The sequence below is a fragment of the Sinohyriopsis cumingii genome, chromosome 9 (genome assembly GCF_028554795.1).
Source record: "Sinohyriopsis cumingii isolate HCF-2022 chromosome 9, ASM2855479v2, whole genome shotgun sequence".
NCBI lineage: Eukaryota > Metazoa > Mollusca > Bivalvia > Unionida > Unionidae > Sinohyriopsis > Sinohyriopsis cumingii.
Window position 1 is genome coordinate 43,659,896 of NC_142969.1, and position 12,723 is coordinate 43,672,618.

General features: G+C 33.4%; 1 protein-coding gene across 2 annotated transcripts in view; it reads right to left on the minus strand.

The window, feature by feature from the left end:
• Window positions 1-12,723, minus strand: part of LOC149791647 (lymphocyte antigen 75-like) — a 195,995-nt gene that overhangs the window by 95,755 nt on the left and 87,517 nt on the right. For both annotated transcript variants that reach the window (XM_089970198.1, XM_089970197.1), the window contains exons 25-28: window positions 6,974-7,087; window positions 6,497-6,667; window positions 1,557-1,676; window positions 666-791 (exon numbers count right to left, since the gene is read on the minus strand). In XM_089970198.1, the coding sequence (XP_089826324.1) occupies window positions 666-791; window positions 1,557-1,676; window positions 6,497-6,667; window positions 6,974-7,087 (531 nt within the window). The remainder of the gene's footprint in view (window positions 1-665; window positions 792-1,556; window positions 1,677-6,496; window positions 6,668-6,973; window positions 7,088-12,723) is intronic.

A 12,723-nucleotide genomic window follows, 5' to 3' on the forward strand; every position in this document is an offset into this window, starting at 1 on the left:
ATGCAACGCAATTTGGACGTAATTCACTGACAAAAATAACTGCACCATGATCCCAATGTAATGCTGTACATCGTGTGATGTGGCTTCAGTTAGAGATTCATGCTAATAACACGTCATAGAGGAGTAATTCAAGTAAATGATTAATGACATTAACATTGCTGATTATGTTGACTTCGAGATTTTAAGACAATTTATTAATCTCAACAGCACGATGAAGAGCTTTTTCAATGATGTTGATACGTTTGAGTGGAAATTAAGGGATGGTGTCAAAATGTGCAGGTACTCGACCGAATTTATTAGAGTCACTGAACTTCAATAGTATATAGCAAGCATCCGCTTTAATGTGTATATGTGTTGACTGAATTTACAGTTGACAAATGAATTATACTGTGTGGTTAGGGGCTGGGGGCGACAGATGAAAATTTAGGTCCAATAAGGCAACAACAATTCATCTTCACTAACCGGCAATAATTTATTGTTACTTGGTGAGATCGTAATTGTCACGTGATGTATTCTAATCAATTATAGTAAATCAGTAATAGTTCCCGATTGAAGAAAGAAAAACCGATTTATAAGCTCTACAAATATATTATGAATATGTAATATGACTTAAATCCAACAGGGAAGTTCAATAATTCAATAACAAAAATAATTTAGATTTTTACCTGACTTTTGGCAGACGTACGGGTATTTCGAGCTACATGGTGAGTCATTCCAGCGTCCATCTTTTGATGATCCTCCAACGCGGATGGCGGCGCAATCTTCTTTTCCACCCCAATTGTTAGGTTCATCTGAGAAAAGATTTTTCCATCTTGAGAAAACCAAGAGCTTGAAAATGGCATGTTTTCTTACATTATTTCGAAAATTGAAGGGAGAAATATATATATATATATATATATATATATATATATATATATATATATATATATATATATATATATATATATATATATATAAAGAAACCTATAGGTGGAATTTTAATCTATACAATGACTTTTATGTTGTATGTATCTATGCTGAGTACCAATATAAAGGTAAATCTATATACCTGAAGCTTTAACTGTATTTCATGTTTTGAATCTCTTTACGGTTTAGAGTTTTAAAGAGGCTACTTAAAACAGAAAAATTGCTAAAAAAATAACAAATTGTCAGTTATAATGTAAATATATTCCGTTGAAAAACTTGAATGAGTCTACGTTTATGAGGAAAATGTTCATTGACAAGGATTAGAGACTCTTTAAAGACACCATATTAATCTTTAAAGACACCACATTAATCTTTAAAGACACCACATTAATCTTTAATGATAAATCTGTGTAATCATAATTTGGTGACAAACTGGTATAAACCAGTGATATACATTAAGAAGCGTTACCATTACTTGAACAAATTTCAATAAAAGTTTCAGAAATGCAAATTAAATAGCAATGTGATATATATATATATATATATATATATATATATATATATATATATATATATATATATATATATATATATATATATATATATATATATATATCAAAGCTGTTATATGCTAGTGGAGTTTTGCCTACCTGGGCCCCAGTCTGTGTATGTTAGTAGTGAGCTATCAACACCCTCCCATTTGTTCTCTGTGGTTGTGTCAGATGCTCCAATCCATAACCCGAGAGAATCAGTGATTCCATGGACTTTATCTGAAAAAAACAGATATTTAGGATCGAACTCTCTACCAGGGTATTTATAATATAAAGAGTCGATTTTACCGTAACAGGTTCAATGCTTTTTTATGAACTGCTCACCATTAGTCTTTTACAAACAGTGCAGCCAGCGAATAAAAACGGAAGAAAAGTTGTCGTGCTGAAGGGAACAGTTTGGCTCAAATGTCTGAAATATACAGCCAACAGCCTGGCACGATTTTCAGATGTTACCGGTAATATTATCTATCAGAAATAATTATAGAGTAAAAGCCATGTTTCAAAGGCAATATAAATTAAAACATATTCTTGGAAATCTAATGCAATTTATTTGCGCTCGGTTAGATCAGGCATTTTAGTCAGTACGTTTAAGATTGTAATCCCGACAATCATAGGCAATCAGTGTACTGTCTTTCAGCTAGGGCTTATCTGCTAGTTCACAGTATAATGAACAATTATGGAAATAGTTTTTTATACTGAGGACTACTGCACAATTACTGTCCAGGTAAAGCTAACGATGGCAATGCATGCATGAGCAGTTATACAAATTTGTACTGGACGAATCTTAAACTGTATAATGGAGTCAATTTATATCCAAATGTATAACATAACATATCAGTGTTTACATTCATAATCATTGTATACAATTATTAATAAATACGATGTCAAGTATGTTATTAATTTTAAATGTAATTTAACGCTAATAATTTTACTTCATTTACTTCATGCATTTGAAAAATGCATGAACTAACATGTTAACTATTTTATATTATATAAAATTGATTATATTCATATAAGCAACTAAACTCTTGTTATTTCTATTGTGTATACAGTGTTTCGTGTGGTATCTTCTTTTGCACCAACCGTACGTAGAGAAATAGACTAAAAATACGTTGCATCTCAACAGACATGACATGACATGATACAATAACACTCATCTCATATCAACAGACATGACATGACATGATACAATAACACTCATCTCATATCAACAGACATCGCGTGACATGATGGAATAACACTCATCGCAATCACAGAAAATACGTGATACAGTAACACTCATAGCATATCAACAGGTATGGCATGAGATACAATACTATTCATCACATATCAACATAAATGACATGGCATGGTGCAGTAACACTAATCGCATATCAACAGACGTAACATGATATGCTGTTGCATATCAACAGACCCCTCATGATATGATACAATATCACTCATCCCATATCAACAGACATGACATGACACGATACAATGACACTCACCGCATATAGACAGAAATGACATGACACAATAACATTCATCGAATATCAACAAATATGACATTATGCAATAACACTCATCGTATAGCAGCAGACATGACACGATACGGTTGAATAACTAGTGAACAAAATGCCTACCAGGTATTTATAGACACACTTCATCAGTAACTATAAATTGTACAATAATATAAATCTTCATGGATGTGATGTGATTTGGATTTTTAACGTAACTTTAACAAATTTTCAGTCATATCGCTACGATGTCTGCAATGTGGCAGTTTATAGTGATGTCTAGCACTGGGGCATCATGCCACAGACATGTAGCCTGATGTCCCACCCAGTCACATTATCCTGACACCAGGACGACCAGTCCTAACACTAACCTCTTAATGCTGAGCGCCAAGCGAGGCAGCTGTTAGTACCATTTTTGTAAGTCTTTGGTATGACTCGGCCTGGGATCGAACCCACGACCTCCCGCATCCGAGGTGGACGCTCTAACCACTAGGCCACCGGAGCGGTTCAATCTTCATAGAGACATAAGTATTGTTATGTTAGGTCCTATAAAGAAAATAAGATAAAAAAAGATTGATTTAGTTTACCGAGTCATAGCCGTTTGAAAAGTGTTGACTAATTCCTTGGCAATATATCGTTCCCTCGGAGAAATTTATCTTTACTTTTGTAAAGGAATTATAATTTAACAAAGAGAACAAATGAGACAAATCTCATCTTTATACAGTTTTTCCAATGATGAATAACACCTTGTTGACTGGGATCAATCGTGTTTATTTTAGATAATTAGATAGAAATATAGATATATAAAGATATACGCATTTATGCATTTCTGTTAAAACGACATTTGGAAATTTTCTAATTCTCTGGACAAGTTCATTTCAAGCAAATATTCTTCAGTGATTCCTTCACCGAGAAGGAAAGATCAATTTATTTATCTCTCTGTGCATTAGTATGTTTATAGAAAAATTGATATATTTTGTTTTTCAGAATAACTATAATTTTAGTTGTCCGCTGTCAATAAATCATGTAATTAATTTGATTTAATATTTATCCAGTCATGCTATAATTGAATACGATAGTGGTAAAGGAATGTACATGTATACTATGTTAGATGTGGAATTATTGTCCTAGAAACAAATCATGAAAGGTTAGAAATGACATAGAAATAGAGTGAGAGAATAAACATAAGAATAAACAAGATAGCAAATTTAATAACGTCAGAAACTTAAATAATAGATGAAGGCACAAACAGGTGAGAATTAATAAATAAATTAATAAGATGATAAATACATAAAGATTGCAAAAATGTAAACTTTACTCGTTTTAACAAAGATGAATATTGCTACTAATTCTACCACTACCACTGCTACTAATGTTTTTAGCCGATGATATTCTTTCATATTGTCCTCAGAGCAAAGGAGTGAACATACACGTATATAAGAATTCATACCAAAGTAAACTATCTTGAAGTATTAAAATACAGTAGACATACAATGTCTGCCATTCCAATCTTCCTATTAGTGTCAGTTTCATTTTGTCAATGTGTCTTTAATTTGAATTTATCGTGGTGTCATCCGCATGCACATCAGGATTAGAAGTATTTGCAAATAGTGCAAGGTCTTTCGCAATATAATGTGGTATTAAATATATACTGCCTGAGATTAACATTTTCTGAGAAAGATCAGTGTAACACTGGACCCATTTTAGACTCATGGTTGACATGTTCAGAGATATTAATTTGCACGTAAACGTTTAATTGTCAACAAGATCAAAGGGTTTTTAAGATCGATAATGACATTACTTATCATACCATTAATTATCGATACTCTTTGTCTACTTACAAAATAGGTTAAGATCTGATTGGCATTAACATTTCTTTCGCTAATACCCGATTAAGCATCATTCAAACTTCCATATGTAGATAATAACTATATAAATGATCTGAAGAGATTTTTTTTTCAGTGACATCAGATAAGTGGGTAATGCAGGAATAAGCTAGAAGCTGTATTGAATATGTTTGCCACTCCAATTATCAACTGTACTAATTGTATTCACTTTAAACAGATGTGAAAAAATCCCCGACATTATTGGAAAGGTTGATTATGTGGGCAATGAGCGCTGATAATACTCATAATTACAGATTCAAAGAATCTTCAGTCCAGTGACATCTGTGGCATTCATTTATAGAGTTTGTCATTATACTCTATTACATCGATTATGCCTATGTGAGATATGTTTAAAGGAGTTTCGTTCCATATTCTTTCTCTATATTTGCACAATTGCTATTCTTGACCTTTGCAAAGTTTAAAGTAGCACAATGCACTACGGTCATTTGCAAAGAACTGCATTAATTATAGGCTTGCGGAAAGCACAACATATAAAATAATAAAAATACATCATGTTCATTTTGACATCTGTTGTCAGATAAACTAACTGGGGTGCCTTTTCATTCAGACTATAAATAAATGAAAATAAACGTGTTAAGTACTTTGATATTTAGAAACAATCCCAATATGTAAAAACTATTAATTTTGCAAGGATTCGGTTTTATTATATGTGTCCTTCTAAACGAGTGTTATTAATAATTAAAACTACAAGCATTTTTAAATATTTAGTTCTTGTTTTAATTACGTACCTTCAGCTTCGAATAGTTGTTCATTGGTTCCGAGTACTGGATGACCGTCAGAATATATTGTTTGCTTCATCACTCGATATTATACTTCATTTTCAGTGAAAGCGTGGATTCAAGTGTTCAAGAAGTTTGAGTTAATAAGTAACATTCTGTACTGAATATTTTGCTGTAATCACAATAATAACTTCACGTTCACTTTGATTTTCTATCCATGTTATACGTGGTGCACATGAACAGCACAATATGTCAAACTTAGTCTTACGTACCGTACACTTTTGCAAATTTGGTCGACATGAAAATAAACTGACGCAGAAGTAAAAGTTGTGCTCGAATAAAGCCAACAGCTGTTTACAGTAAGCAAAACATATTCCGAATATTCAACATCAAGAGATATAACCAACATCCTCTATACATATTCCGAATATTCAATATATATATATATATATATATATATATATATATATATATATATATATATATATATATATATATATATATATATATATATATATATATATATATATATATATATATATATATTCAACATCCTCTTTACATATTCAGAATACTCAACATCCCCTATTCATATTCCGAATATTCAACATCCTCTATACATATTCCGAATATTCAACATCCTCTCTCTCTCTGTATATATATATATATATTCCGAATATTCAACATCCTCTACACCAGGGTTGTTGAGAACGTTTAAAATTCAATACTTTATAAAAGTATTAGCGCCGAAAATAGTAAATACGACCAATTACATTTTCCTTTCACGTTAATTGATTTCATGAGACAATAAGAGACCTTTGACTCGTACATAAGTCATCTGTGTAATGAATGATATGAACAAAGTTTTAAAATCAACTAAAAATGAGGAGAACTTAAGATGAAGAAACTATTCTTACTGTATATAAACAATTGTGCATCGGGTGATTTTACATTAGCCAGATCTCCTCCAGATTTCTGACAAGCTTCTCTCGACTCATTCCATGTTTTCTTTTCTTCCGCAAATTTAAAACATAGTCCAGTGTTAGGATCCTGCTCCCACCCAAGGTCACAGGCACCACTAAGAATTGCTACAAAACGATATAATACAATGTAAATTCAGAACTATATCTTACAGGGCATTTTAGAAACAATCCTCTCAATTTTCGTTTTGGTTTAATCACTACCAAGCATCTCTCAAGTGTCTCCCAGTTTGTAATGGTAAATGAAGAATGCATTTCTTTAACAATGGAGAAACTATAAATGTTTTTTAATGAAGCTTATATCAAATAGTGGAATATTTATATATTAATATCAATATTTAATGAACTTTACAGCTATGGATTTACAACAATGTCCTATATACTCTACAATATAACAGACACAGTTTTACTTACCCTGTCTTTTACAAACATACATTTGTAGGATCGTGCAGAAATAGTCGTTGAAACGTATCAAGTTCTGCGTGACACCAGCACAGTCTTCAGATCCATGCCAATCATCCGGCTGATCTGAAACATATCACGTGATTGATGGGTGGCTCGATAAGGTTAGATAACTGCAAAGTTATCTTATTTTTCTCTATATCTAAACCCACATCTTTCGTCATTAATAATCTAATATATTGATTTCTGCATAAGTTGAGGCTATTTCTAGTTATACTATAATGTTCTCGAAAAAAAATATTCGCAGTTATTATTACATGTATTATTATTATTATTATTATTATTATTATTATTATTATTATTATCCGATGAAGATTGCAATATGTAGTTTCAAGCATATTGAAAGACATTTGAATTTTATGCGTGTATTTAAATAGTAAACGTTTTTTTTTTTATAATACGGGATAGTTTGTTTCATCGCATGCTCAATGTGTAAGGATTAATGTGAAGCCCATAGTAGTAGGATTACTGACAATACCCACTATACATATGATGGTCTTTGAAGTAGGATTACTGACAATTCCCAGTATCAGTATGATGGTCTTTGAAGTAGGATTACTGACAATACCCACTATACATATGATGGTCTTTGAAGTAGGATTACTGACAATTCCCAGTATCAATATGATGGTTTTTGTAGTACGATTAGTGACAATACCCAGTATAAATATGATGGTCATTGAAGTAGGATTACTGACAATTCCCAGGATAAATATGATGGTCTTTGTAGTAGGTTTCCTGACAATACCCAGTATAAATATGATGATCTATATAGTAGGATTACTGACAATTCCCAGGATAAATATGATGGTCTTTGTAGTAGGATTACTGACAATTCCCAGGATAAATATTATGGTTTTTGTAGTAGGATTACTGACAATACCCAGTATAAATATGATGGTCTTTGAAGCAGCAGAGGGGGCGAACAGACCAAGGGGCATTTTCCAAAATAAAACCTCTACGAAAATATTGTTCGAACAAAGGCTGATTTGGTAAAATAAACGCTTCCACGATGATCAAAAAATGTCAAAAAATTTGAAACAACCTTAGAACGGACCCATGCTGCTGCTGCGATGATATCATTTTTTCATCCAAATATTTTATCAAGACCGATTCGATATCGTGTTCCAGGATCATGCAACGCTATCGTTACAAATCCATGCGGTGATGATTGAGCGCGGCTGAAAAAGTTTTTAAATTTAGCTATATCCATGACGCCGCTGCACCAAGTTTGGTGAATATTTTTTAGCGTGTGCGTGTCAACGCCGTTAAGAACAGCCAAAATATTACAATTGTCTCTAATTACTTTTGGTATTTGTGTATACCGCTGAGTTACATAAATAACATCAGTATTTTTATGTCTGCCTCGGGAAAATATCCTGGCAGGATTTGCTTGTTTATCCAACATTACATCGTCGTATACAACTAAATTATTAATAGATCCATCAATGGAATCAACCAATGGAGCTTCATCGATGTCAGTGATAAATTCAATAATATTATCACCATCACTTAGCAACGATGCATTTTCATTAAAATCTTTTAATACTTGATAACATCGCTGATCATCAACAGATGGTGCAACTAAATATAATTTATTCCATTTTAACCATCTCATTATCAAATTAAGCAACAATTGTGTTTTTCCACTACCAGATGGACCTATTATCATCATTCTAATAGAATTTGGTAACGCCGCGTGGTGTTTAACTGGTTCATGTTTCTTTGTAGCGGAATAATCAATTACATTCATGATATAATTATATCATGGATCTATATTGTGTAAAATGTCGATCACGTACACCAACAACAGGCCTAATTACAGTTGTTACGCGCAATAATAAATCAGCAGTCGCAGGTACATGTGTGAAATGCGGCACAAAGAAGTTTAAATTTATTTCCAGTCAAAAAAAAAAAAAATATATATATATATATATATATATATATATATATATATATATATATATATATATATATATATATATATATATATATAAACAAAAAAAAAAAAAAAAAAAAAAAAAAAACAACAAAAAACGGCGGTGACATTGCAGCAAAATTAGCATCGCTGCCAGGATTATTTTAATCCAAATACAGCGGAGAAAAACATCTTCCCGGGTATAATTATTGTGGTCCAGGAACTCGACTTGATATTAGACTTGATAATGATATACCAAAATCGGGAGAAAATCCAATAATGCAATAGATCAAGCGTGTCTCGCTCATGATACTGCTTATCGAAGTAATGATTTAGAACAAAGGCATCTCGCTGATGTAAAATTAATTCATACGCTAAATTCTATAAAAAAATAAATCAATCAAAGAAAGATTAGCTAGTTGGTTAATTAATGCTGCAATGAAAGGCAAATTAGCGTTAGGTGCTGGTAATTAATATTATGGAATCGATTTGTTATTCTCCAGTTGGATTTTGGAAAGGTAAATCAACGGTTGAAAACTCGCCGCGGCTGCTCGAGTAAAACCTGCTACTGCCGCAGCGTGGTTATCCATGCAGGCTGTGTGGCAAATTTATCTTCCACCGCTTAAACGAATCAAGCACGCACATTGTGATGTTAATGTTCCTAATGAAGTTCATCAGGCTGATATTATGTTTTTACCGAGTGATACCGTTGACGACAAAACATACAAGTACGTGTTAACGATAGTTGATATTGCAAGCAGATACAAAGAAGCAGAGCTGTTATCGACAAAATCCGCCACTGAAGTTGCAAATGCATTTAGGAAAATTTATCAACGAGGACAATTAAAATGGCCAATCCTACTTCAAGTTGATCCTTGTAGAGAAATTTTCGGTGCAGTATCATCGCTGATGAAACAAAATAATGTTAATATACGACGCGGACACACTGGAATTCATCGCGATCAAGCTATTCTTGAACGATTTAATAAAACACTTGCTGAGCGATTATTTGGATATCAGTACGCGAGAGAATTTATTCAAGACAAGAGATCCCACGAATGTGTGGAAAGATTACCAGTTGTAATATTAGCATTAAATAATGAAGTAACACGAGCAATAGCGATGAAACCAGCAATCGCGATTACAAAAACAATTATACCAATAAAGCGACGCGATTTTTCAACACGGCCAGTGCTAGGTAGTATTATTGTGCGATATTTATATAAACCAGGTGAGGATGAGGGTGGCAGAAAAAGAGCAACAGATTCTGTCTGGAGTACAAGGACACATAAAATATCTACCGTGACAAGATCGTCAGGTAGACCAGCAATTTATATACTTGATTCACTTGCTCCTCAGCGTGGATTTACTCGTGAAGTATTACAAGTAATTGCTGCGGTTACTCAACTGCCGTCGCAATCACTTAAATAATCAACTTCACGTCGATTACATTCCAAACACGCCAAAGTGACGATTTCTCGTGTATGACCATAATTGTCATTTTTCCTGTCCACGGTAAACTGTCTTGAATCATTTTTTGTATACTGCCACGTCATTATACAATTACAACCTGAACAGTGATTGTTTTGTTGTTGTTTCAGCGATATAATAAATTGCACATCCAGGTCACATTCGTAATTATTTTTTTATCACATTGTTTATAACTGAATAATTGTTTTCTTGTTACTTAATCGTCCAGGTTATCATCAGTTATTGATTTATCTAAAACTATACGTTTCAGTTGGGATATTTTTCTAACTCTAAATACAGCCAAATAAACTAAATTTGACCATTTTATGCGATCATCAACAATCCAAACTCGTGTATCAGTGATAGTTAATCCCTGCGACGAATGAATTGTCATAGCGTATCCTAGCGTCCATGGACATTTATCCGCGTTTAATGCGTCCTCGTCCAGGTACATCAACGTCAATATTTTCTCGTCGCATAATTGCTGGTCGATATTTTAACGGCAGTGACAGCGCTGGAAATTTTTCTTTATGTAATTGAATTAATTCTCGTTGAAACGTATCACGAACTATTTTTATACTTGCAACTATTAAATCATTTGGTGTCGATGATTCTAAAAAATCCTTCATTGATGTTTCTGAAATTCTTTCAGGCATAATCGTGCACTGAGTTTTATTCGACTGTAAATGAATAAAGTTTTTAAATTCACTTAATTTTTATCAAGTGATCTATAATCGGCGTCAATTTCTTTATAATAATCAACAAAATTCTTCAACCAGTCATGAGGAGATTCTCCATCGATGGGATTTGGTTGACCATGATCACCGCACATAATTACCGCGGTATTTCTCGTTGATTACCAATCAAGGAGTATTTTTAACACCTCCAACGAAACATTACAAATTTCATCCTAAATAATAACTTTATTTATATATTTATCTCTCATTCGCGAAGAATTCCATGTACCACCGCTGTATTTGAAAAAACCATGATACGTACATGAATTAACTTTTCGTTGCTTCATTTCTCGCGCTAGTCTCTGTGTGGGCGTTAACACGATTACGTCAGAATTTCTAAATAATTCTATAATTCGTGTTGTTTTACCAGAACCACCTGGCCCGTTCACGTAAACGGTTTAATATCGTGATACTGGATCATGCACGGACGGAACCGATGAAATTTCCAATATTGTATCGCTGTAATATTTATCTTCAACCGCGACATCAGCTGGTTCACAATAATTAAGAATATTTTCGTCTTTGATACTCCATGTGCCCCATGAACCATTGCCGGTTAAATCCGCTAGCGCCGATAAATATTTTCTATCGATGTAAAACGAATCAGTAGCTACTCTAACTGCGTCACAGGGAAATATATTTATCATCGAAAGTAAATTTATACTTACATATACGAGCATCGATGATCTTGAATGAGTGTACTGGGGAGATTCCCCATCGATGTAACTAATGACTGTACCTAATTTTGTTCCGTCGGCGAGATAAGCGTTTTCTCGATTACAAAATATACCCCTCGATGCGGTATCAGCGATTATAAAATCTAATTCAGCGTCGTCCATGATTAATCTACAGTAATGTCGTTGGTGACCATACGCACCGCCCTGAGTGAATTTACCTATTATTTTTCTACCTAAGTCTTTTGCGTCATCGTGTTCCGTTGGCAACCAAAATGTGTTTTGTTTTCGATATGATATAATTGCTTCGCTGATCGTCAGCGACGTTAACATGGCACAATCCAACGTGTATCGCAGTAACACTATTGGTACCCAGCGCCGCTCTGTAAAATGTTTACCAAACCAAATATAACAGATTTTATGTAAATTAGCAACAAATTCAAAAAAATAATACGAGCAAATCCTGTCATGGGAAAATCCGGCAACGGACCATTAATTGATACTCGTGTCATTTCGTCACAAGGATGTCCAAATTGTACAAAGTATTTGGCACATTCACCGTATCCGAGAAAACTTCCAGGATAACACGCGATCATGTCAAATGATACCATATCGACGCAATTATATTTTGTATTCCATAATCCACCGTGTCCGTGTTCGACACAACTTTGCTGCACATCCTTGAGAAATTCCCACCGCGTCGGCTTCCATATGTTATTTTCCCCGGCAGCGTGAGCGACAACCGACGGAACAGTAAAACAATTAACCAATAACTGCTCAGGGTTTATTGAGTATTTTTTTGTTAATTCTTTCATTGTGTTGTGTAATAATTCATTCCTGTACATGTCACCGTTAGGTCGCACAAATTGATCATATTTATCATCGCTGCAAAACAACCACACC